The sequence below is a fragment of the Coregonus lavaretus genome (genome assembly GCF_964263955.1).
Source record: "Coregonus lavaretus genome assembly, chromosome: 30".
In the NCBI taxonomy this organism is placed as follows: Eukaryota; Metazoa; Chordata; class Actinopteri; order Salmoniformes; family Salmonidae; genus Coregonus; species Coregonus lavaretus.
Genome location: NC_140017.1, coordinates 23,705,028 through 23,727,514, shown reverse-complemented (window position 1 = coordinate 23,727,514; position 22,487 = coordinate 23,705,028). Strand labels below are relative to the sequence as shown.

At 43.6% G+C, this 22,487-nt stretch overlaps 1 protein-coding gene across 1 annotated transcript; it reads right to left on the bottom strand.

The window, feature by feature from the left end:
• Positions 1-1,704: 1,704 nt before the first annotated feature.
• camkk1b (calcium/calmodulin-dependent protein kinase kinase 1, alpha b) lies at positions 1,705-21,848 on the bottom strand (the record flags this gene model as incomplete). Its single annotated transcript, XM_084147580.1, has 16 exons — positions 1,705-1,789; positions 15,800-15,844; positions 17,480-17,583; positions 17,947-18,075; positions 18,234-18,321; positions 18,557-18,630; positions 18,890-18,943; positions 19,154-19,353; positions 19,756-19,844; positions 20,306-20,327; positions 20,526-20,562; positions 20,653-20,786; positions 20,890-20,941; positions 21,087-21,140; positions 21,281-21,328; positions 21,585-21,848. The coding sequence occupies 16 exons, from the start codon at positions 21,846-21,848 to the stop codon at positions 1,705-1,707; spliced, it is 1,479 nt and encodes a 492-aa protein (XP_084003706.1).
• Positions 21,849-22,487: the final 639 nt, after the last annotated feature.

Sequence of the window (22,487 nt, the reverse complement as noted above, 5' to 3'; positions counted from 1 at the left end):
ACTGATTTGATGTTTTCTTTTTTTACGCTATTGTAGAGAATAATGGCATTGGAAGGAAACGAGACCCATCACATCCTCGTGTTTGTGGATGAAGCTGGCTTCAACCTGGCCAAGGGCCGAAGACGTGGCCGTAATATTATTGGCCACCGGGCCATGGTGGATGTCCCAGGCCAGCGAGGGGGCAATATAACTATGTGTGCTGCCATATCGGAGAATGGTGTGGCCACTCACATCCCCAGTCTTGGCCCATACAATACACAGAAGCTCCTCATCTTCTTGGACCGCCTTCATGTTGATTTGATCCCTGAAAATGAGAGCGGTCTCGTAGGGCCTCACCTACCACAATATGTCATTGTATGGGACAATGTGAATTTCCACCGTGGCCCGCTCATCAGGGCCTGGTTCACTACTCATCCAAGGATGGTCATGGTGTTCCTACCACCTTACTCTCCTTTCCTCAATCCTATTGAGGAGTATTTCTCCGCTTGGAGGTGGAGAGTGTATGAGCATCGGGCTCAAGATCAGAGGTCCCTGCTCCATGCAATGGACGCTGCGTGTGAGGATATTACAGCAGATCAGTGTAGGGGATGGTTGCGACATGCACGCCGTTTCTTCCCTCGTTGCATCGCAAGGGAGAATATACGCTGTGATGTGGACGAGAATCTGTGGCCAGACAGACAGCAGCGTGTGGATGGCCAGGAGGGTGAGGACAGCGACCAGTGAAGAACTGTTAGTTGTGAAACTCCAGCTTTATTTACAGCACTGTAGGCTGCATATAATTTTCATTGTTTTTTGTTTGTGTGTTTATATTACAGTATATTATGCTGTATACATTTTCTTTTTACTCTGATGTATGGAAGTTACTTTATGTGTGTGAATGATAATGGTTACAATTTCCTTGGCAGTATGAGTGCAATGTGTGATGTCAAACCTTGGAGGCTACTCTTACCCTAAAATCCTATTTATTTTTTTCAGTTTTATACACAATTGTATTCTGTTAGCTAGACAAAAAACAGTACAGTAACCATTGTCAATGAAGGGCTAAGACTGAAAGGTGGACATGAGGGATATTTCAATGGTCCTCTGCCATAGTGACAAAACATCTAAACATTTTGACTTGCAGTGCTTACACAATGCCAAACGGACGAAGCATTTTGGGGGCACTGACTGTTTAAATGAGAAGGAAATTTAGTTTTGACACATGCGTGAACTGTTTTGGGAGAGGTATGAGCTTTTGCAGGTGAACCATGGTGTTGTGCCGAACCATCCACGTTATTTTGGCTAAAGCACCAAGAGTGTTGAGAACGTCCGGTCTATTTCAAGAAATGAGCCAAAGCAATTGAGAAGGATCTTTGCCATTTTCGTGGCACTGACTCCTTATATGGGAAAGGAATTTAGTTTTGAAGCATGAGTGAACAGTTTTAGGAGAGATATGAGCTTTTGCAAGTGAGCTATAGTGTTGTGCTGAACTGTAAGACTGTTTTGCCAAATGATCTTAGAGTTTTGAGAATGTAATTTCTGTTTCAAGAAATGAGCCAAACCAATGGAGAAAAACTGTAATATTACATATTATGTGAAGATACAGCAAAGAGTTTGCTTTGAACAGGTCTGTCCCCTAATTTAAACAGGTCAACCAGAAAAGAAAAAAAGAAGAAAGAAAATAAATAAATAAAAAATAGTGTGGGAGCAGGTTTACCAGCAGGCCTATGCAAGTCCACCATCATCTTCAGTAAGGTCCTCTAACGCTCCTTCTCCACTTCCATCCAACTCTCCTTCTCTGCTTGATTTCCTGCGGGCAACACATGTTTTATTGTCCCCCATGATGAAATCAGGGCAAGGGGGACGACTATGGATTGGTCTCCGTACGTTCGTACATACGTTAGTCACACACAATATCTCAGATACCACTGACCCAATTTTGATGAAACTTGGGTGAATGATGCGTCTTCCCATAGAGATCCGGCATTTACAAAATTATAGTGATCAACTGAAATTCAACAATTTGAACAAGCATATCTCCTGTCCCGTTTGAGCTACAGTCATGAGATTTTATACATACAGTGCCTTGCAAAAGTAGTCAGACCCCTTGGATTTCGTCACATTTTATTGTGTTACAAAATGGGATTAAAATGATTTTAAAAAAAGTTTAATTAATTAATTAGTTAATTAAATAACTAAAATATAGTAGTTGCGTAAGTATTCCGCTCCCTGAGTCAATACATGTTAGAAACACCTTTGGCATCGATTACAGCTGTGAATCTTCTTGGGTAAGTCTATAAGAGCTTGGCACACCTGGATTGTGCAATATTTGTACATTATTCTTTTTTTTCTGTTTTACATCTTTTATATTGCAGATAGAGTGCAGCTTCCATCAATGTAATTGTATGCATCATTTCCAATCCCCCATATATATTTTTGTAAATATATATATATATATATATACAGTGGGGAAAAAAAGTATTTAGTCAGCCACCAATTGTGCAAGTTCTCCCACTTAAAAAGATGAGAGAGGCCTGTAATTTTCATCATAGGTACACGTCAACTATGACAGACAAATTGAGAAATAAAAATGCAGAAAATCACATTGTAGGATTTTTTATGAATTTATTTGCAAATTATGGTGGAAAATAAGTATTTGGTCACCTACAAACAAGCAAGATTTCTGGCTCTCACAGACCTGTAACTTCGTCTTTAAGAGGCTCCTCTGTCCTCCACTCGTTACCTGTATTAATGGCACCTGTTTGAACTTGTTGTCAGTATAAAAGACACCTGTCCACAACCTCAAACAGTCACACTCCAAACTCCACTATGGCCAAGACCAAAGAGCTGTCAAAGGACACCAGAAACAAAATTGTAGACCTGCACCAGGCTGGGAAGACTGAATCTGCAATAGGTAAGCAGCTTGGTTTGAAGAAATCAACTGTGGGAGCAATTATTAGGAAATGGAAGACATACAAGACCACTGATAATCTCCCTCGATCTGGGGCTCCACGCAAGATCTCACCCCGTGGGTTCAAAATGATCACAAGAACGGTGAGCAAAAATCCCAGAACCACACGGGGGGACCTAGTGAATGACCTGCAGAGAGCTGGGACCAAAGTAACAAAGCCTACCATCAGTAACACACTACGCCGCCAGGGACTCAAATCCTGCAGTGCCAGACGTGTCCCCCCCTCGTCGTGTTTGGAGGACAAAGAATGCTGAGTTGCATCCAAAGAACACCATACCTACTGTGAACCATGGGGGTGGAAACATCATGCTTTGGGGCTGTTTTTCTGCAAAGGGACCAGGACGACTGATCCGTGTAAAGGAAAGAATGAATGGGGCCATGTATTGTGAAATTTTGAGTGAAAACCTCCTTCCATCAGCAAGGGCATTGAAGATGAAACGTGGCTGGGTCTTTCAGCATGACAATGATCCTAAACACACCGCCCGGGCAACGAAGGAGTGGCTTCGTAAGAAGCATTTCAAGGTCCTGGAGTGGCCTAGCCAGTCTCCAGATCTCAACCCCATAGACAATCTTTGGAGGGAGTTGAAAGTCCGTGTTGCCCAGAGACAGCCCCAAAACATCACTGCTCTAGAGGAGATCTGCATGGAGGAATGGGCCAAAATACCAGCAACAGTGTGTGAAAACCTTGTGAAGACTTACAGAAAACGTTTGACCTGTGTCATTACCAACAAAGGGTATTTAACAAAGTATTGAGAAACTTTTGTTATTGACCAAATACTTATTTTCCATCATAATTTGCAAATAAATTCATAAAAAATCCTACAATGTGATTTTCTGGATTTTTTCCCCTCATTTTATCTGTCATAGTTGACGTGTACCTATGATGAAAATTACAGGCCTCTCTCATCTTTTTAAGTGGGAGAACTTGCACAATTGGTGGCTGACTAAATACTTTTTTCCCCCACTGTATATAAAAACAGTACCAGTCAAAAGTGGACACAGCTACTCATTCAAGGGTTTTTCTTTATTTTTACTATTTTATACATTGTAGAATAATAGTGAAGACAACAAAACTATGAAATAACACATATGGAATCATGTAGTAATCAGCAAAGCTGTCATCAAGGCAAAGGGTGGCTATTTGAACAATCTCAAATATAAAATATATTTTGATTTGTTTAACACTTTTTTGGTTACTACATGATTCCATATGTGTTATTTCATAGTTTTGATATCTTCACTATTATTCTACAATGTAAAAAATAGTAAAAATAAAGAAAAACCCTTGAATGAGTAGGTGTGTCCAAACTTTTGACTGGTAGTGAATATATACATAAATTATATATACATATTTCTCAATATATTTTCCTTTATTATTTTCCCCTAACCCTACCACCTCTCCCCTAATTGGAGTAAACTAATGTACAACAACACCAGGCTTCTACATCCAGCTTATACAGTGGCTTGCGAAAGTAATCACCCCCCTTGGCATTTTTCCTATTTTGTTGCCTTACAACCTTGAATTAAATGGATTTTTGGAGGGTTTGTATCATTTGATTTACACAACATGCCTACCACTTTGAAGATGCAAAATAATTTTTTTTGTGAAACAAACAAGAAATAAGACCAAAAAACAGAAAACTTGAACGTGCATAACTATTCACCCCCCCAAAGTCAATACTTTGTAGAGCCACCTTTTGCAGCAATTACAGCTACAAGTCTCTTGGGGTATGTCTCTATAAGCTTGGCACATCTAGCCACTGGGATTTTTGCCCATTCTTCAAGGCAAAACTGCTCCAGCTCCTTCAAGTTGGATGGGTTCCGCTGGTGTGCAGCAATCTTTGCGCACTGGACGACAGCGCCAGTGTCGACAGTGCCAGCGTCAATCTGGTGGCACGAGAGGACATTCTCTTGCATGCTGTCATCTGCGATCTTTTGGGTCTGGAGGCGGCAGGCAGGGCACTCTTGCGCCACCCCAGGTATCCAACATCCACACTCGTTCAGAGCCCTCTGCTGCGCACTGTACCCTACACATCCATTTTCCTGATTACACGGTAGTTCCCCAGTGTAAGTGCTGGTCGATTCAGGCACAGCTGGGAACTTTATGGACAGGTCATTTGCACATAGTCTAGGCATTACATTGGTTCCCCTATCCATTCCACTCCCCATCAGAGCCCTTGACAGTCGACCGTTAGGGTCCGGGTTCGTTAGGGAAGTTACAGCACCAGTCACTATGGTTACGCACGAGACCCATAGAGAGCAAGTCACCTTCTTTATTATTGAGTCTCCTGATTTCCCTGTTGTGTTAGGTCTTCCCTGGTTAGCACTACACAACCCCACCTTTTCATGGCCGCAGAGGGTTCTCACGGGGTGGTCGCGAGAGTGTCAGGGTATGTGTCTAGGTGTTTCCGTTGGTGCAACCACAGTGGAAAGTCCAGACACTACCTCCACCGTGCGCATTCCCCCCGTATACCTCGATTTGGCGCACGCGTTTCCAAAACGCAGGCAACCAAATTACCACGTCATCGGGCGGGGGATTGCGCGATAAACCTTCGGGTAGACCCTGTGCCTCCCAGGAGTAATGTGAATCCCCTGTAGCAGGCTGAAACGGAGGCGATGGAGACATCTCCGAGTCCCTGCGCCAGGGGTTCATACGTCCCTCCACTTCGCCCGCCTCCTCAAGTTTATTTTTTGTGAAGAAGAAAGACGGAGGTCTGCTCCCTTGCATTGATTACAGAGCACTGTACAAGGGGACAATGCGTTATAGTTATCCTCTACCCCTCATTCCATCTGTGATCGAGTCAATGCATGGGGCGCGCTTCTTCACAAAATTAGATCTCCGGAGTGCGTACAACCTGGTGCGTGTCCGAGAGGGGGACGAGTGGAAGACAGCATTCAGCACAACCATGGGGCATTACGAATACCTGGTGATGCTTTACAGTTTGATGAATGCTCCATCCATCTTCCAGTCCTTTGTGAACGAGGTGTTTCGGGACATGCTTGGTCGCGGTGTAGTGGTCTACATCGACGACATTCTGGTGTATTCCGCTACGCACGCCGAGCATGTGTCCCTGGTTCGCAAAGTGCTGACCCGACTGTTGGAACATGACCTTTATACCAAGGCAGAAAAGTGTCTGTTTTTCCAACAGTCCGTCTCCTTCCTCGGATACCGCATTACCACCTCAGGTGTGGAGATGGAGGGAGATCGCATTTCAGCCGTGCGTAATTGGCCGACTCCAACCACGGTTAAGGAGGTGCAGCGCTTTATTGGCTTTGCCAACTACTATTGGAGGTTTATCCGGGGCTTTGGCAAGGTCGCAGCTCCCATCACATCTCTGTTGAAGCGTGAGCTGTCCCGGCTCCGCTGGTCTGCTGAGACTGACAGGGCCTTCAGTAACTTGAGGGTTCTGTTCACCTCAGCCCCGGTACTGGCCCATCCCGATCCATCACTACCGTTCGTAGTGGAGGTGGATGCGTCCGAGGTAGGGATAGGCGCTGTCCTATCTCAACGCTCGGGCACGCCACCCAAGCTCCGCCCCTGTGCCTTCTTCTCCAAGAAGCTCAGCCCGGCAGAGCAGAACTACGATGTTGGTGATCGGGAGCTGTTAGCTGTTGTCTGAGCCCTGACTGTGTGGAGGCACTGGCTCGAGAGGGCGAAACACCCTTTCGTATTCTGGACGGACCACCGTAACCTGGAGTACATCCGGGCAACGAGGAGGCTGAACCCTCGCCAGGCCAGGTGGGCCCTATTCTTCACCCAGTTTGATTTTACACTATCTTACATCCCGGGTATGAAGAACGTGAAGGCAGACACACTGTCACGGCTGTACGACACAGAGGAGAGGCCCATAGAAAACACCCCCATACTCCCGGCCTCCTGCATTGTGGCGCTGGTAGTTTGGGCGATGGACGCGGACATAGAGCGGGCGTTACGCACAGAGCCATCTCCACCTCAATGTCCAGCTGGGCTGCAGTACGAGCCGTCTCTTGTCCGTGACCGTCTGATCTATTGGGCACACACGTCCCCCTCCTCTGGTCACCCAGGTATCGGTTGTACAGTGCGCTGCCTGACCAGAAAGTACTGGTGGCCTACCTTGGCTAAGGACGTGAGGGTGTATGTCTCCTCCTGCTCGGTGTGCGCCCAGAGTAAGGCACCTAGGCACCTCCCAGCGGGTAAGTTACAGCCCTTACCAGTTCCACAACGGCCATGGTCCCACCTGTGCTTTGACTTTCTCACTGATCTTCCCCTCTCTCAAGGTAACACCACCATCCTGGTCGTTGTGGACCGCTTTCAAAAGCCAGCCACCTCCTTCCTCTGCCCGGTCTCCCCACAGCCCTGCAGACTGCGGAGGCCCTGTTTACTCACATCTTCTGGCACTATGGGGTGCCAGAGAACATAGTGTCTGACCAGGGTCCCCAGTTTACATCCAGGGTCTGTAAGGCATTCATGGAACGTCTGGGGGTCTCGGGCAGCCTGACCTCTGGGTTTCATCCTGAGAGTAATGGGCAGGTGGAACGGGTGAATCAGGATGTGGGCAGGTTCCTGCGGTCCTACTGCCAGGACCGGCCGGGGGAGTGGTCAGTGTTCTTGCCATGGGCAGAATATGCCCAGAACTCCCTCCGCCACTCCTCTACTAACCTATCGCCCTTTCAATGTGTTTTAGGTTATCAGCCGGTTCTGGCACCGTGGCATCAGAGCCAGACCGAAGCTCCTGCGGTGGATGACTGGTTTTGGCGCGCAGGGAGATGTGGAACGCTGCTCAGTTCCACCTCTAGTGCGCCGTGTGTCGCCAGAAGGCCAACGGTGACTGCCACCGCAGTGAGGCCCCGGTGTTGGTACCGGGTGATCGGGTCTGGCTCTCGACCCGGAATCTACCACTCCGCCTGCCCTGCTGGAAGCTGAGTCAGCGGTTTGTGGGGCCGTTCAAAGTCCTGAGGAGGATAAACGAGGTTACATATAGGTTATTACTCCCTCCAGATTACTGTATTAACCCCTTGTTCCATGTGTCTCTCCTCAGGCCGGTGGTGGCTGGTCCGCTCCAGGAGTCTGAGGTGTCGGGTGGGGGGCCTTCAGTACTGTGTGGAGTGGGAGGTGTACGTTCCGGAGGAGCGGTGCTGGGTACCGGTGAGGGATATCCTCGATCCCTCCCTATTGCAGGATTTCCACCGTCGCCATCCGGCTCGCCCTGCTCCGCGTCCTCCTCGCCGTCCCCGAGGCCGGTGTCGGCGCGCTGCTGGAGCTGCGCATCAAGGGGGCAGGCTTCAGGCAGGCTTCGGCGTTCGTCGTCACCGGCCTTCTAGCCACTGCCGCTCCTCATCTCATCATTCCATTTTGTTTTGTCTTGTTTATTACACACACCTGGTTCATATCCCCTCATCAGTACCTGTATAAGTGTTCCCCCTGCCCCCTTGTCTTTGTGTGTGAATGTTTATTGTGGAGGATAGTGAAGCTCGGTGAAGCTCCTTGTATTTTGTATCGTCGGGATATTTCCCTTGTATTTTCCAGAACAGGCGCACTGGAGTGTTTTTGACGCGTTACTGCGTAACTCTGTGGTTGCGGAATAAAGCCTGTTATTCTGTGATTTACCCTCCTGAGCCTGACTCCTTCGACATCACCTCATCACAGCTTGCTTGGTGGTGTCCCTTGCTTAGTGGTGTTGCAGACTCTGGGGCCTTTCAGAACAGGTGTATATATACTGAGATTATGTGACACTTAGATTGCACACAGGTGGACTTTATTTAACTAATTATGTGACTTCTGAAGATAATTGGTTGCACCAGATCGTATTTAGCGGCTTCATAGCAAAGGGGGGGAGTACATATGCATGCACCACTTTTACGTTATTTATTTTTTTGAATTTTTTGAAACAAGTAATTTTTTGAATTTCACTTCACCAATTTGGACTATTTTGTGTATGTCCATTACATGAAATCCAAATTAAACTCAATTTAAATTACAGGTTGTAATGCAACAAAATAGGAAAAACGCCAAGGGGGATGAATACTTTTGCAAGGCACTATACTATACTATATACATTTTACGGATACAATGTATTTTACAATAGTTCTCTTTTGTTTGTTTTTAATCCCATCCTTCAGCTACCCTCAACCCCTCCCATCTATCTCGGAAGACCATCCAGTTTGATTTCTATTTGCCATATATTTTTAACTGTGCTGTTTCACAAAAGTTCTGAACCTATATACATTTTACGGACACAGTATATTTTACATTAGTTATCTTGTTGTTTTTAGTCACACCCTTCAGCTCCACTCAACCAACCCCTCCCATCTATCTCTTATCACCATCCATTTTTTATTTCTATTCGCCATATATTTTTCAACTGAGCTGTGATGTTTCACAAAAGCTCTGAACCTTTCTATTCTCATAGTTTCTACAGATTGTAAATTAAAGATACAAATGTTTGCTAAAAGTATTATTATATTATTGATCGATTGACTATGACTTTTCAAATCAGCTAGCAGTGATATTTGCAGAATTAGCTCCAGGTAAATGTTGCAATTCTTCAGTCATTCCTGGACCTGCGACCAAAAACAAGCTACATATGGACAGTACCAAAACAAATGATTCTGTCTCTTCGCAGCAAAATTTGCAGAGCTGGGATGGTTGTATCCCCCATATATATAACATTCTATTGGTTGCAAGAATTTTGTATAATAATTTGAATTGAACAATTCTATGTTTTGAATCTGACGTCATTTGATGTATCAGTTCATAAACCATGTGCCATGGAATCGGTACATCGAAAATCTCTTCCAAACTATTTTGCAATCTATATGGCACAGCTGTCCATTTTTTGGTCCTTAAATTAAACTGGTATACTTTTTAATTTATTACAATTTTCTTTAACCAATTTTGGTCTTTAATGCAGGGCCGACAGACAAGTTCCTTACTTTTTCCCCCTTCCACTTGCCTCTTCCATTTTTGCGGTAATGCTGCAATTAGTTGATTGTAATTTGGGGCAGAGCAGACATTTCTATATATTTTTGTTAGCTGCATGTGTGACGTAACTCCACCAGTCCTATTTATGATATCATTTACAAAGATTATACCTTAATTTTTTTATCAATTAGTATATTTCAGTTTAACCATAATATTTGTTGTAATATTTGCTCTGTCTTTTCTGGTGTATTAAACTGAAATTGCAACCAACTTTCTATGGCTTGTTTTAAAAATAACGATATTTGGTGATTATTTCATTTTCCAATAACCGAAAGAGAGAGGTTATAATCTGAATAAAGGGGGGAAAAAACATTATTGAACAAGGGGTGAGACATTCTTACTAATATACTACGGAACTAGTTCGGATTTAAGTATAACTTTTGTATGACTGAAGCCTTTAGTGAGAGGTTTAATGCTTTAATGGTTACGCCCTGCATATAGCCTCGTTATTGTTATTTTATTGTGTTACTTTTTTTACTTTCTTTTATTTATTCAATATTTTCTTAACTCTATTTTCTTAACTGCATTGTTGGTTAAGGGTTTGTAAGTAAGGATTTCACGATTAGGTCTACACCTGTTGTATTCAGCGCATGTGACAAATAAAATGTTGTGTTATTTTATTTTATTTGCCCATTATTCTTTTCAAAATTCTTCAAGTTCTGCCAAGATGTTGGGAATCATAGCTAGACAGCAATTTTGAAGTCTTGCCATAGATTTTCAAGCAGATTTAAGTCAAAACTGTAACTTGGCCACTCTGCTGAAAGGTGAATTCCTCTCCCAGTCTCTGATGTAAAGCAGACTGAAGCAGGTTTTCCTCTAGGATTTGCCTGTGCTTAGCTCTATTTATTTTTGTCCTGAAAATCTCCCCAGTATTTTCCTTTGTCAAGCATACCCATACCATGATGCAGCCACCACAATGCATGAAAATAAGGAGGCAGTTACTCAGTGATGTGTTGGATTTGCCCCAAACATAAGGCTTTGCAGTATTACTTTAATAACTTGTTAAAAACAAGATGCAAGTTTTTGTCATTTAGGTCATTATAATGGAGTACTACAATGTTGTTGATCCATCCTCAGTTTTCTACCATCACAGACACTGAACTCTGTAGCTGTTTTAAAATCACCAATGGCCTCATGGTAACATCCCTGAGCCATTTCATTCCTGTCCTAAAGCTCAGTTAAGAAGGACGACTGTATCTTTGATGTGTCTGGGTGGTTTAATATATAATCCACAGCATAATTATTAACTTGATCATACTTAAAGATATATTCAATGTCTGATTTGTTGTTGTTACCCATCTACCAATCACTGCCATTCTTTATGAGGCTTTCGAAAAGCTCCCTGGTCTTTGTAGTTTTAGCTCTGCTTGAAATGCAATACTTGACTGAGGGTCCGTACAGATGTTGTATATATGGGGGACAGAGGAAGGGTTAGTAATTCAAAAATCATGTCAACATCTATTATTTCAAACAGACTGAGTACATGTAACTTATTATGTGATTTGTTAAGCAATATTTTACTCCTGAACTAATTTAGGCTTGCCTAAAAAAACGGGGTTGAATACTTATGCAATAACTATATTTTAGTTATGTAATACATACAGTATATATACTTTTTCTTCCACTTTGACATTACAGAGTATTTTGTGTAGATTGATGGCAAAAAAAATACAATTAAATCTATTTTAATCCCACTTTGTAACACAATAAAATGTGAAGAAATCCAAGGGTTCTGAATAGTTTTGCAACTTTTAAGGCATCTCCTCATGAGCAATTTTTTTATTTCACCTTTATTTAACCAGGTAGGCCAATTGAGAGTTCTAATTTACAACTGCGACCTGGCCAAGATAAAGCAAAGCAGTGCGATAAAAACAACAACAACACAGAGTTACACATGGGATAAACAAAACATACAGTCAATAACACAATAGAACATCTATATACAGTGTGTGCAAATGTTGTAAGTTATGGAGGTAAGGCAATAAATAGGCCATAGTGCAAAATAATTACAATTTAGTATTAATACTGGAGTGATGGATGTGCAGAAGATGATGTGCCCCGTGTAGCTCAGTTGGTAGAGCATGGCGCTTGCAACGCCAGGGTTGTGGGTTCGATTCCCACGGGGGAAAAGTATGCGCTCACTAACTGTAAGTCGGTCTGGATAAGAGCGTCTGCTAAATGACTAAAATGTAAATGTAAATGTGCAAATAGAGATACTGGGTTGCAAATGAGCACAATAAATAACAATATGGGGATGAGGTAGTTGGGTGGGCTAATTTCAGATGGGCTGTGTACAGGTGCAGTGATCGATAAGCTGCTCTGACAACTGATGCTTAAAGTTAGTGAGGGAGATAAGAGTCTCCAGCTTCAGAGATTTTTGCAGTTCGTTCCAGTCATTAGCAGCAGGGAACTGGAAGGAATGGCGGCCAAAGGAGGTGTTGGCTTTGGGGATGACCAGTGAGATATACCTGCTGGAGCACATACTACGGTTGGGTGTTGCTATGGTGACCAATGTGCTAAGATAAGGCGGGGATTTGCCTAGCAGAGATTTATAGATGACCTGGAGCCAGTGGGATTGGCGACGAATATGTAGTGAGGGCCAGCCAACTAGAGCATACAGGTCACAATGGTGGGTAGTATATGGGGCTTTGGTGACAAAACGGATGGCACTGTGATAGACTACATCCAATTTGCTGAGTAGAGTGTTGGATGCTATTTTGTAAATGACATCGCCGAAGTCAATGATCGGTAGGATAGTCAGTTTTACAAGGGCATGTTTGGCAGCATGAGTGAAGGAGGCTTTGTTGCGAAATAGGAAGCCGATTCTAGATTTAACTTTGGATTGGAGATGCTTAATGTGAGAGTTTATGGTCTAACCAGACACCTAGGTATTTGTAGTTGTCCACATATTCTGAGTCAGCCCCGCCAAGAGTAGTGATTCTAGTCGGGCGGGCGGGTGCAAGCAGCTTTCGATTGAAGAGCATGCATTTAGTTTTACTAGCGTTTAAGAGCAGTTGGAGGCTACGGAAGGAGTGTTGTATGGCATTGAAGCTTGTTTGGAGGTTTGTTAACCCAGTGTCCAATGAAGGGCCAGATGTATACAAAATGGTGTCGTCTGCATAGAGGTGGATCTGAGAGTCACCAGCAGCAAGAGCAACATCATTGATATACACAGAGAATAGAGTCGGCCCGAGAATTGAACCCTGTGGCACCCCCATAGAGACTGCCAGAGGTCCAGACAACAGGCCCTCCGATTTGACACATTGAACATCTATCTGAGAAGTAGTTGGTGAACCAGGCGAGGCAGTCATTTGAGAAACCAAGGCTATTTAGTCTGCCAATAAGAATGCAGTGATTGACAGAGTCAAAAGCCTTGGCCAGGTCGATGAAGACGGCTGCACAGTACTGTTTTTTATCGATCGCGGTTATTATATCGTTTAGGACCTTGAGCGTGGCTGAGGTGCACCCATGACCAGCTCAGAAACCAGATTGCATAGTGGAGAAGGTACGGTGGGATTCGAAATGGTCGGTGATCTGTTTGTTAACTTGGCTTTCAAATACTTTCGAAAGGCAGGGCAGGATGGATATAGGTCTGTAACAGTTTGGATCTAGAGTGTCACCCCCTTTGAAGAGGGGGATGACCGCGGCAGCTTTCCAATCTCTGGGGATCTCAGATGATACGAAAGAGAGGTTGAACAGGCTAGTAACAGGGGTTGCTACAATCTCTGTGGCTAATTTTAGAAAGAAAGGATCCAGATTGTCTAGCCCAGCTGATTTGTAAGGGTCCAGATTTTGCAGCTCTTTTAGAACATCAGCTATCTGAATTTGGATGAAGGAGAAGCGGGGGGGGGGGCATGGTCAAGTTGCAGCGGAGGGTGCAGAGCTGGTGGGTGGGGTAGGGGTAGCCAGGTGGAAAGCATGGCCAACCGTTCTCGATTATCTTAGATTTATCGGTGGTAACAGTGTTTCCTAGCCTCAGTGCAGTGGGCAGCTGGGAGGAGGTGCTCTTATTCTCCATGGAGTTTACAGTGTCCCAAAACTTTTTGGAGTTAGTGCTACAGGATGCAAATTTCTGTTTGAAAAAGCTAGCCTTTGCTTTCCTAACTGATTGTGTATATTTGTTCCTGACTTCCCTGAAAAGTTGCATATCGCGGGGGCTGTTCGATGCTAATGCAGTACGGCACAGGATGTTTTTGTGCTGGTCAAGGGCAGTCAAGTCTGGGGTGAACCAGGGGCTATATCTGTTCTTAGTTCTGACTTTTCTGAATGGGGCATGCTTATTTAAGATGGAGACGAAAGCACTTTTAGAGAACAACCAGGCATCCTCTACTAACGGAATGAGGTCAATATCCATCCAGGATACCCGGGCCAGGTCAATTAGAAAGGCCTGCTCGATGAAGTGTTTTAGGGAGTGTTTGACAGTGATGAGGGGTGGTCGTTTGACCGTGAACCCATTACGGACGCAGGCAATGAGGCAGTGATCGCTGAGATCCTGGTTGAAGACAGCGGAGGTGTATTTAGAGGGTAAATTAGTCAGGATGATATCTATGAGGGTGCCCATGTTTACGGATTTAGGGTTGTACCTGGTAGGTTCCTTGATAATTTGTGTGAGATTGAGGGCATCTAGTTTAGATTGTAGGACGGCCGGGGTGATAAGCATATCGCAGTTTAGGTCACCAAGCAGGACGAACTCTGAGGATAGATGGGAGGCAATCAATTCACATATGGTGTCCAGGGCACAGCTGGGGGCTTGGGGGGGCAGGGGGTCTGTAGCAAGCGGCAACAGTGAGAGACTTATTTCTGGAAAGGTGGATTTTTAGAAGTAGAAGCTCAAACTGTTTGGGCACAGACCTGGATAGTATGATAGAGCTCTGCAGGCTATCTCTACAGTAGATTGCAACTCCGTCCCCTTTGGCAGTTCTATCTAGACGGAACACTTTGTAGTTGGGGATGGACATTTCAGAGTTTTTGGTGGCCTTCCTAAGCCAGGATTCAGATACTGCTAGAACATCAGGGTTGGCGGAGTGTGCTAACGCAGTGAATAACTCAAACTTAGGGAGGAGGCTTCTGATGTTAATATGCAAGAAACCAAGGCTTTTACGGTTACAGAAGTCAACAAATGATAGCGCCTGGGGAGTAGGAGGGGGGCTACAGGGCCTGGGTTACTGGGGGCTACAGGGCCTGGGTTACTGGGGGCTACAGGGCCTGGGTTAACCTCATGAGCAACACGTGTCCCATATGGACCTACTACCTCGGCCCATTACAATTTCCAGAAATTAGACTTTTTGTCCCCCAGCTTATTTTGAACAAGCATATCTCCTGTCCCTTTTGAGCTACAGTCATGACATTTTGTACATATATGCATCTCCTCATGATAAATCCAGTTTTATATCAGTGCATCTCCCTATCAAGCAGTCCGATATCTGACATTCCGTCCATTGTGAGCTATCAAGTTTTGATTTCCAGCTAGGGAAAAAATACTTGATTGTTTTTTTATCTTTCTCATTAATCCATGCAACATACATTTGAATAATTGTCACTAATTGTCACTAATTGGCCCAAGGGGGGGCGCTGCATCATTCGTGGGGGATAACATGTTTACTGTTGCCTTGTTACTGTGTGTTGTTAAAGGCAACTAGAAGGGGGAAGGGTCATTAAATGCCATGCATGTCAGGAACAGCATTACCCATCAGGTCCAATACACATAAACTCTCAGCAGCGTATGAAGGGACAGTACTGAGACCATAGAAATGGAATCAAATAGAGTAGAATGACAGTGCTCAAACCCCAGAAGGAAACCTGTTAGCACAAGACTGGGGTTGTGTCCCAATTCCAAATTGCACCATATTCCCTATATAGTATGCACTACTTTTGACCGGGGCTCTTACCTCAATGAAGGATGAACCTTGGTTTCCAATCGCCCCCAAGAGTCTCTGCAATGGGTAACAGATAGACAAGAAAATGACAATATCAGCAAATACGTGCTTGTTAAAGACTGCACGTCAATGGTAAATAAGCAATGTAATCATAAAGTTACATTACATGATGGAGATAGATACTGTAGACAAAAAATCTGAACATTTATGATGGACTAATTAATATTAGCATATTTAGTTAAGGCACAGTCTAATAAACCACTTAGCAATGTCATCAAAGCTGTTGTGTGCCCTGATGTAGTTGACTGAGCTGAACTGTAAGTGTGTGAGAAGAAGACAGTTGTGTGTGGCGTCAGAGTTGTCCTGCCCATAGGGGGCACAAGGGCACATGCCCCCTCAGATTTGTCCTGTTTAAAAATAATAATCCCTTATATTATTTTTTTTTATGTTTTGTTGTTTCTCTGTAATACTACTAGCCACCTTACAAAGTTGGCGTTAGCTAACCCAGATAGGTTCCCAATCTCCCAACCTCATGACTAGCTACCAAGAAGCCATTTCAGGCTATCAATCAAGTTAGTTGTCTAACCATAGATGGCGCATCCAGCTTCCACTAAAGTAAATTGAATTGCCAAAGTTATATAGCCTAATAAGCCTACTCCTGTCTATACAGAAATAAATGAAATCATTAAAAATAGGCTACTACACCAGAAAGCATGATTTGGCCACAGAGGATCATTAGCTTCTTTTTTCTTTTTTATTAAAAATTGTTTTAAATCACAATGCCTACAGTCGCAATTTGGGCAGCGCGTGCGGCAAATACCAAATTATATGATTGTTGAGTTGCAACTATCAATGAAAAGTAGGGCCCATCCAGGTATATCGCAATATTTCAAAATACAATAGCAGGAAAACAGTTTGGAAAGCAAATGGCTATTGCTGTAAAGAGAAGACAATGAAAATACTCTGTCTTTTAGTTATCAAAATTCTCATCTTAATTGAGCAAACAGTGTAGCCTATCTTAGTGGTGCCACTGGAGAGCATTGGCCATGTCAACGGTGAGTGCGCATATTCACTCTTTATCATTGTTGGGTCAGTGCCACTTGAAAGACAATAATTTCCTCCTCCAGGATAGATGGACGTCATATTGTATTTGTCTCCCCTTCTCATAGGCATATTAGATGGATCAACGTCGTTTTTATTGATCTGTTTGTCAGTGTCAGCGGACAAGATTCTGCTAATATCTCCAGTCATTTGAAGTGTAGAATTGCATGAAATGTGTTTCTAAAAAGCCACATTTTTCCCGTGCAAAGAAAGGAGAAGAAATGTATCTGATATAGCCTATAGCCTAGGTCTGCTGTAGGCACTACCCATCACATTAGGAATAGTAGGCTCAATAACGGTTCACCCAATATGGATGAAAATACCCTCAAATTAAAGCTGACAGTCTGCACTTTAACCTCATAGTCATTGTATCATTTCAAATCCAAAATGCTGGAGCATAGAGCCAAAACATCAGAAAATGTGTCACTGTCCCAATATATGTACGCTTCTTTTGTGTTAATCCCATTTACAGTAGCATATATAGCTAACCGACTCTGTGTATTTCTGTCACTTTGTTTTGTTTTGTTTGTTTCCTAATCCCAAAATTGGCAGATAAAGAAAGCAGATAAGGAGGATTTGTAGGGGACTTACGCAAGGAGACCTCCTGGAGCAGACATGGACCTCTCTGCCTTCCTGTTGTGACACTCAAAGGGGTTACTAAAAGACCTCTTCCTCAGCATGGACTTCACCAGGATCTAACGTGGGGAGAGTGAGTGTCACAGGGTGCATCTCAAATGACAACCTATTATCTATAGTGCACTACTTTTGACCAGAGCCCTATAGGCCCTGGTCAAAAGTAGTGCACTATATTGGGAATAGGGTACCATTTGGGACACATATTCACTCTAGCAATATGCCTTATGACAACATTTTTCCCTGACCATGTGTCTCGACCTGGAAAAACTCTGGGCCCTCAAGTATTTCCTGGTATAGGTCCCAGACTTTTTCCCTTGTTAAGACACAGAACCTCCTGACCCTATTTGTTAGTAAGTAAGCCTTGTCCAAGCCAGAACAAGAGCTGTACGTTCCCTGGACAGGACGCCAGTGAATTGACTCACCACAGCAGACAGACTGGGGATGAGTTTGATGGAGTTCTGGACCTCCTCCTCAGTGACCTCCACCACAGTGCAGTGTTCCTCCTCCAGGGGTAGAAGGTCAGTGCCATCCTCCGTCACCCACGGGTGCTCCTGGCAACACACAGCAGGAGGAGGACAGTAGTCCCACAACACACATGAGACAGCTCTACCAGGACAGTAACAAAATTCATTTGAAGTGTCAAAGATGGTTTCATGAAGGATTTGTTTTTTAAAGGCACCATTGAAGGTCTAGCTCTGCCCCCTTTCACCTTGATTTCAGGAATGGTGATCCTTGTATCAGGATTTTTATCCAGCATCCTTATAATAAGCTCCTTCAACTCCTCGAATACTTCAGGCCTGTGGTACCAAAGAGGGACTGATATGACCACCCACCAAATAGAATGGAACCATCTACAGTACAGTAACTACAGTAGCAGGGAATGGCTAGGAACGTTAAAACAATACTATTACTATGGTATTATCAAGTGATTGCATGCTATAATGTGACGTTCTACCCATATTTTAGAGTGGTGCATAGAGTGCAGACTAAATTGCTTTTACATGGTAAATAGTGTCCCTTAGTGGAACTCACGTGTCTGGGAACTCCACAGGACTATTCCTGATCTTATTGTGCAGGCCGATGATGTATTCATCGATGAAAGGGCACTGAGATAGGAAGGTAGTGAAGAAAAAACATGAAAATGCTGCTATAAAAAGATAGGCTACATGCATACACATGCTGTCTGTTTCCCACATAAACCATTACATTTATTGATTTTAGAAGCATTATTATGTGAGATGCAACGGTAGAGCAAACAATATTTGTAGTCATCAGTATAATGGACACAGTAAATCAGATGAGAAACCAGTGGGCCAAAATTATCCATGGCAGAATACTGTACATTATGATAATAACAGAACCTACCTTCCCATAGACAAAGCAGTACAGGGTGACTCCCATGGCCCACACATCCAAGGCCTAACAATCATGAACATTGACCATTACTTTACAAAGAGAGCTTGCTGTATATTTTACAGTACAATAAAATGTTGACGTTTGATACCAGGTCAATTTCTAAGTATTTTTGATACCAGTCAATGCAATAAATGTTCATGGGGTAAATATTATTTCTAGGATATAATCAAAGATGAATGATCTGATTAGATAAATTAGCGATTAGTGTCTAACCTTGCCAGTAAAGCTCTGTTCATGGTCAGTCATCATCTCTGGGGCCATGAAGGCTGGAGTCCCTGCTGAGCTGGACAGGAGAGCATCACTCCCCTCAAACTGGTTACTGACACCAAAGTCTGCAATCTTCACATGCCCATTGTCTCCCAGCAACAGGTTGGAAGGCTTGATGTCTCTGTGGATGATCTTCTGGTAGTGCACTGAGAGGGAGGAAGAGAGAATGGGACCAGGGGAAAAGGACAGGAGACACTGATTAGCTCTTTTTTTTAGATCAACTTTTATAAGTATATAAACAGCAGACCGAGTGATTTAGGTCTTGATATTCAGCTGTCAAAGCACCAACTGATCCTGTCTTTTCAGAACATATCTGACTAGTGACTTTCAAAACAATGTTTTGCTAAAGCGTGAGCAGGGTTAGCAGTATGCTGCAGGTCTCTGAGCAGAAGGCTAGTAGGCCCTAAGTCCCAAATGGCACCCTATTCCCTATATATAGTAGTGCACTACTTTTGACCTGAGCCCTATGGGCCATGGTCAAATGTAGTGCACTACTGTATATAGGGAATAGGGTGCCATTTGGGACGTAATCCAGGTGGAGGACTCACAGTATTCAATCCCCAGGATGATGTCTCTGAAGTAGAAGCGGGATTGTTCCTCTGTGAAGGGAGTGTCTGAGGGCACCTCCATCACTGGGCTAGGGCCCAGGATCAGCAACAAAGTGGCAAAGGTAAGTAAGCATCACCACCATAATCTTCCAAACAGTGGTCTTCCTACCACTAACAATACCTGAACCTTGTCATTGGTATCTTATATCCCTTAAGAATTGATACCTTATATTCACCAAATTCAATAACTGGTGGAGTTATATATAAATAACCAAATTCATCATTTCAGTGTTATATACAGTATAATAATATAATAATAATAATAATAATAATAATAATAATAATAATAATAATAATATAAGCCATTTAGCAGATGCTTTTATCAAAGTGATTTACAGTCATGCGTGCTTACATTTTAGATATGGGTGGTCCCGGGAATCAAACCCACTACCCTGGCGTTACAAGCGCCATACTATACCAACTGAGCTACAAAGGACCAGTGTTTTAATGTAATGCAATACAGTACATTTTAGAAAGGGGTAAAACTTACCCTTTTGGCATTAACTCAAAGGCTAGAAAATAAACAAACAGAAAATGAAATGACTAGTCAGAGCTCACATTAGTTTTTATGTAATAAACAAACTGGATAGACTGTATTATAATGTACAAACTATGGACCTAGTACAAGGAGATACCGCAGAAAACATACATTTACCACATAACACCTTATATCACCATTCAGTGCACTGACATGATGAATGCATACTTACCCATGTGGAGATTGTCTTCAGCAGGATCATCAAGAACCTACAATTGGAAAGTGTAAATCTCTGAAATTAATAAGTAGTAATAGTAGAACCTTTTAAATCTTCCACTTATGTATGTCAATGTGTTCACCTCCACCAGATGGACAATGTTAAGGTGATCTAGTTTCTTCAGGATGGCGATCTCTTGGTAGACTCTCTCCAGTGGCCCCAGGGGTTTGGGTGGCAGTCCCTGTTCTGTGCTGGCTCCTCGAGGAGGGGGACGTCCTATAACCAACCGCCATTATATATAGTGGTGATCATCACCAGTTCATGTTCATACCGGTACTATAGCACATACTAAAGACATAAAAGGAAAAATTTCACCTACGAGGAAATCCACACATCTTCATCAGCTTCTTTTTGGAAAAAACTTTCATTGCCTATGCAAGGAAAGATATGATCAGTTTGCTCCTATGGTATAAGAGTCAATAAGGCCAAAACAGAGAGTAGAGGAACTGTACATTTCTCTGCTCCCACAAAGGAGATGATAAAGAACGGAATGTGCAGAGCTGAAGAGATTCTTACATAGTATTGTTCATCATCTTCATTGTAAGCTAATCTCACCACCCCATATGAGCCCTAGAATAGAAAAAGAAGGAAGTCTGACAGAATCGTTTTAAATTATTGCGCAAGAATGCTTTATGAAATAATTGTTTCTCTTGTCAGACAAATTCAGCATCTAGTTTTGATATAACGTTTTGTATTCTAACTTTTCTTGCCTTTCCAATCTCATCCTTCAACTTGTATTGATTGAGCTGGATACAATCCTAGGGTGAGACAAAGTGAAGGGTATTTGGTGGTGGGATATTGCACATTGACTACACATTATTTAGACTCATGCCTATTTCTTTTGAGACTTCATGGATGGGTCCTAAATGGCACCCTATCCTCCATATACTAAGTCCCGAATGGCACCCTATTCCCCTATGGGCCCTTGTCAAAAGTAGTACACTATATAAGGAATAGGGTGCCATTTGGGACACAGCCCTGACCTCCATTTGGGACACAGCCCTGACCTCTGACCTGGGAATCTGAGATGGACACCCGCTTGGACTCGATGGTGGGCTGTCGGGCCTCTCGCGGCTGGGTCGATCGCTCCTGCAATGATAGCTTCCTGTCTGACAATGACAGCTTCCGGCGCGCTGGTGCAGGGGGCCTTCGGTGGCCGTTGGGAGGGGTCATCCGGTTGGATGCCACGTTCATGGCGGCCACCATGTCAGCCAGCTCTACATTGTGCTCAGAGTCCAGCTCTGCCAGCTCTGCCAGTCCATCAGTGTCTTCACTCATGGCTGTCCCTGTTCCAGTCCCGGTTCAATCACAGAGAAAGGTCAGAGATGTCATAGGGGCCAGCTAATTAGATAATTATCATTAAATCATACATTTTAGCCAACATTCACTAGCGTTCTGTACTTGTACATCAAGCTGCTTCTCGCTACAGAAACAGGAGATTCTGCCTTAGAGATTCTGCCCTCAGACAAGGCTTACTTACATTTTAGTCATTTAGCAGACGCTCTTATCCAGAGCGACTTACAGTTAGTGAATACATATTTTTTTTATACTGGCCCCCCGTGGGAATCAAACCCACAACCCTGGCGTTGCAAACGCCATGCTCTATCAACTGAGCTACATCCCTGCCGGCCATTCCCTTCCCTACCCTGGGCCAATTGTGCGCCGCCCATGAGTCTCCCGGTCGCGGCCGGCGGCGACAGAGCCTGGATTCGAACCAGGATCTCTAGTGGCACAGTTAGCACTGTGATGCAGTGCCTTAGACCACTGCGCCACTCAGGAGTACTTAACCAACATTCAACTGTAACATCTCCCTGATATGGGAGACCACACTCACCTGGCTTTCCAACTTTTAATATTGAAAATGTTTTCCAAATGCTATTTTGTAGAATTAAGACATGCACATTAAGTAGAAATAGC